This window comes from Papaver somniferum, chromosome 7 (assembly GCF_003573695.1).
Source record: "Papaver somniferum cultivar HN1 chromosome 7, ASM357369v1, whole genome shotgun sequence".
NCBI classification, from domain to species: Eukaryota; Viridiplantae; Streptophyta; class Magnoliopsida; order Ranunculales; family Papaveraceae; genus Papaver; species Papaver somniferum.
Genome location: NC_039364.1, coordinates 97,200,693 through 97,204,829, shown reverse-complemented (window position 1 = coordinate 97,204,829; position 4,137 = coordinate 97,200,693). Strand labels below are relative to the sequence as shown.

At 39.1% G+C, this 4,137-nt stretch overlaps 1 protein-coding gene across 1 annotated transcript; it reads right to left on the bottom strand.

The window, feature by feature from the left end:
• Nucleotides 1–2,547: 2,547 nt before the first annotated feature.
• Nucleotides 2,548–3,529, bottom strand: LOC113294963. Its single transcript, XM_026543330.1, has 2 exons — nt 3,172–3,529; nt 2,548–3,059 (listed from the first exon to the last, which is right to left on the bottom strand). Exons 1-2 carry the CDS (start codon nt 3,527–3,529, stop codon nt 2,548–2,550), a joined length of 870 nt encoding a protein of 289 aa, XP_026399115.1.
• Nucleotides 3,530–4,137: the final 608 nt, after the last annotated feature.

The window sequence follows — 4,137 nt, the reverse complement described above, 5'->3', positions numbered from 1 at the left end:
GTGTCAACCAAGAACCAACTTTAATTAGCCTGAATTTGCAAACCAGTATTGGCGACTTTGTGGCAAGATAATGCTCTCAAGCGAGTAGCGTTATATATTGCAAGTTGAATGTAATTATAAGTTTATATTGTGGTTCTTTTTAAGTTTATGTTGTTTTTGAATATCACATGGGGTACCTGTTGAGTTCATTTTTTATATATCTGTAGCATGAGGTGTTGTTTTTGTTATGTTGTTGGTGATATTATATTAGTAGTCATACAAATAACAGTATTTAGGTATTAATCTGGATTCAACAAAGAAAGAATTCTTAAGAGACTGTGGGATAGTTAGCAGAACATGGTATTAATGTGCAGCCCTATATATAACACATGTCGTCATGGACCATGACTCATGGTAGATAATCACTTTTTTTTTAGCTAATTCAGTTCATAAGCTACTGTCTAACATCAACTGTTTGTTATAGATGATGATTGATTCTAATTGTTCACTTTGCTTATTGTAGAGCTATTTGTTGACCTTGCTACTTCATTCATCATCATAGATGATGATTGATTCCCGTGCATTTTAGGGTAAAACATCCACATCTTTTGAGGGATGAAGCCGGTCGCTTGATATGATCTTTCTTTTCTTCAACGAATAGTATAGTAGGCTTTAGTAAGTAGGATCAGCAATGCACTATTTCATACGAGAGTTTTGGTATGCTAGTTGTCATTCTTGAAAAGACGAGGGTACCCAAATACACCACAGCTTTTATTTTGATCACAACCTATACAAGACCCACTGTGTATAAACCTCTTGGAAATACAATCACTCAAGGAATATTTCAACACAGTGTCCACTTGATATAGGGTTAGTCCGGACTGACCTAACTCGTGAATTAAATATCAAAGGCAAGTGGAGAAAACCAATACACTTTGTATGATTGTCTATGGATATGAAATCGAGACAATACAATAACAAAGTGATCACTTGATAAAAGGTAAAGAAATAACGGGAACCAATGGGATCAATATCAAGTGCCCTGTTAACATACAAAGTGCAATTTACGTTAATTATAATAAAACAATTATAATGCGGAAATTAAAAGTAAATGGCACAAAAAGATTTTGTTAACGAGGAAACCACAAATGCAGAAAAAACCCGGGACCTTGTCCAGAATTGAATACTCTCAGGATTAAGCCGCTATACAAAATCTAAACCAACTTCGTATAGTTGAGACCAAGCAACTAAACCTATAGTTCACCTAGTTCCGTCTGTATCCCTGCGCCTCCAACTTGTAATAAGTCACGCACTTGGAACAATTCCTTTGGTTCGTATTCCAAACAGTAAAGGAACAACAAATTTGTTCGGTAACAACTCTTTTCAACCAAGTGATATGAGTTCGAAAAAAGGCTCTTCCGTTTATCCCAATAAACTCCTTTGTCATGTCCTTAGATCTATCAAATATAGAGAGATGTTCTTCTTCTATACACGGAATTGGCCCCACTTGTTCAGTGATTCAATATTTTGATTTTAGCACATGTATGGATGCCTTAACTGTCAATCTGTTTCTTCCCGCAGCAATGGTAATTTCATACAGACAAACAAGTTGTGGAAAGTCATTTACTATGAAGGGTATTACCAAAAGTGTTGTCAAGGACGTAGAAGATCACATTAGAAACGTAAATTTATTAATTTGTTTTGTTAGGAGAGGCATTCTGATATTCTTCACAAAAAAAGAAATTGATCGGCAAAGGTAAGAATTATATTAAAACGGCTTATCAGAGATAAACAAAGAAGCGCTAAAAAGAGCTTACAAACCCGGCAGAGGGACTGAACACCTCTAAAACCCAAACCCCAAAAGGCTAAACAGATTAATTTATGAAAAAACTATCCCAATTAGCCATTACAAAATCCAAAGTGGTATGCTTTAAAACTTCAGTATTTTTTCGCCACAGGAAGGCTTGGATCTTGATTTGTTCCATGACAGATTTGAAATCAACCTTACCATCTTCAAAAATAATGTGATTCCTGCACTTCCAAATGGATCAACATATAGCTATCGGGATAACAGGCCATAAGACTTTCGCAAAAGCGTGCTGGAACATAACTCGCCACCCTTTGATAATTGTATCAATGCAGTTAGGACTTGGACCAATTATCCCCCCCACCCCACCACCACTTTAAAGTGATCCCAAATTTCAGCCGAAAAAGAGCAGTGGAACATCAAGTGAGAAACTGACTCACCCGCTTTGCGACACAACAAACAACCATTAACTATTAACTTTCCTTTCCTATAGAGAGTATCCATCGTAGTAAGCTTCTTATGAAACACTGACCAAAGAAAAAAACCAATCTTGTGAAGCCAAGACCTGGACCACACGCTAAGATGAAGGTTGGTGGGGATGTGTTCGTTTTCTAGATTAGCATAGCAGGAACTCAACGTAAATAGACCAGAAGAATTGATGTTCCATTTAAGGGAGTCAGTACCTAAACCCAAGTGGAAATTTTCGAGGATGCTGGTGATAGAACAAACCTCCGTGATTTGTTGTTGAGTAATTCTCCGGTCTAATCCCAGGTTCCAAGCTCCTCCTTGCTGAATGGCTTGAACGCATATTTGAATTGTCCATTTCTTAGTCGAAACGATAACATACACACTTGGAAGGAGGTGGCCAGAGACGCAATTCCCACCCAATGATCCTCCGAGAACAGGACAGAACTCCCCTCTCCCACTTGAATTATGCTACTTTGCTTAAAAGAATTTAGTTGTTTGTAAATCCCTTTCCACAGACCACAACCTTTGGAAGCTTTAGGTTTACGCGTTTCCTTGTCAAAGGCACACGAACCATGTTTAGACTCCATTGCTTTCCTCCAAAGAGAATCCTTTTCAGTGATGAATCTCCACCACCATTTGGAAAGGAGAGCCTTATTCATACTCCTGAGAGATTTGACACCCAGCCCTCCATGCTTTAGAGGAGTGCAAACTTTCTTCCAAGCAACTAGGCGATGACTCTTCTTCACTTCAGTAGCATCCCACAGAAATTCCCGAAGCACTTTCACTATCGCCTCAATGACTTTCACTAGGGGTTGCAAAAAGAGAGAACATGTAGATAGGAATACTCGAGAGAACGTTTTTCACCAAAGAAAGCTTGCCTGCCTTCGTCAAACTCGAACGCTTCCAAGAACACAAACGTTTTGTGCATTTCTCTATGATTGATTCCCACTTGAAATGTGAATTTGAAGAGTCACCTAGAGGAAGACCTAGGTATGTAGTGGCCATTGTAGCACTTTTGCAACCCAACATTTCAGCCAAAGCAGTGATATCGGAAGCCCCTGCAATAACAAACATGCTTGTCTTTGCAAAATTTATTCTAAGGCCTGAAGTGAGCTCAAAGAGAAGCAGCAAGTAGCGGAGAGTGTCGACTTGATCTCTAGACTCGTCTAGAAAAATAAGAGTATCATCCGCGAATTGGAGATGACCCACCCTAAGACCATCATTGCCCAACTGAAAGCCTCTTATCCATCCAAATTCCACAGCACTATGAAACATTTGACTTAAGACTTCTGAAACTATCAAAATAAGAAAGGAGAAAGTGGGTCTCCTTGACGAAGACCTTTTCCTGTAGTGAATTTCAAGTGAGCCGAGCCATTGATCAGGGTCGAGAGAGGAGTGTTGCGAATACAACCTTGAAACCAATTTCTCCATCTAGCGAGAAATCTCATTTTCTGAAGGACCTCATCCACGAAATCCCATGACACGTGATCGAAATCTTTCTCGAAGTCTATCTTGCACACGATCCCTGGTATTCCACTCTTAATCCTAGAGTCCATGCATTCATTCTCAATAAGTGCACAGTCTAAGATATTCCTCCCTTTAATAAAGGCCGACTGATGCGAAGAGATCAAAAGTGGCAGCAACTTCTTCAACCTCTCTGCCAAGACCTTAGAAACCATCTTGTAGATGCTCCCCATTAAGCAAATGGGTCTAAAGTATTTAATTTCTTCCACATGGTCTTTTTTAGGAATCAAGGAAAGGAAAGTAGCTTTAAGTCTCCAATTCATTGAGCCCCATAGGTTGAAATCCTTAACAGCTTTCATGATGTCCTCTCTCATGAAGAACCAGCATTTAAGGATGACATGGACCTGGAAACCGCCAGG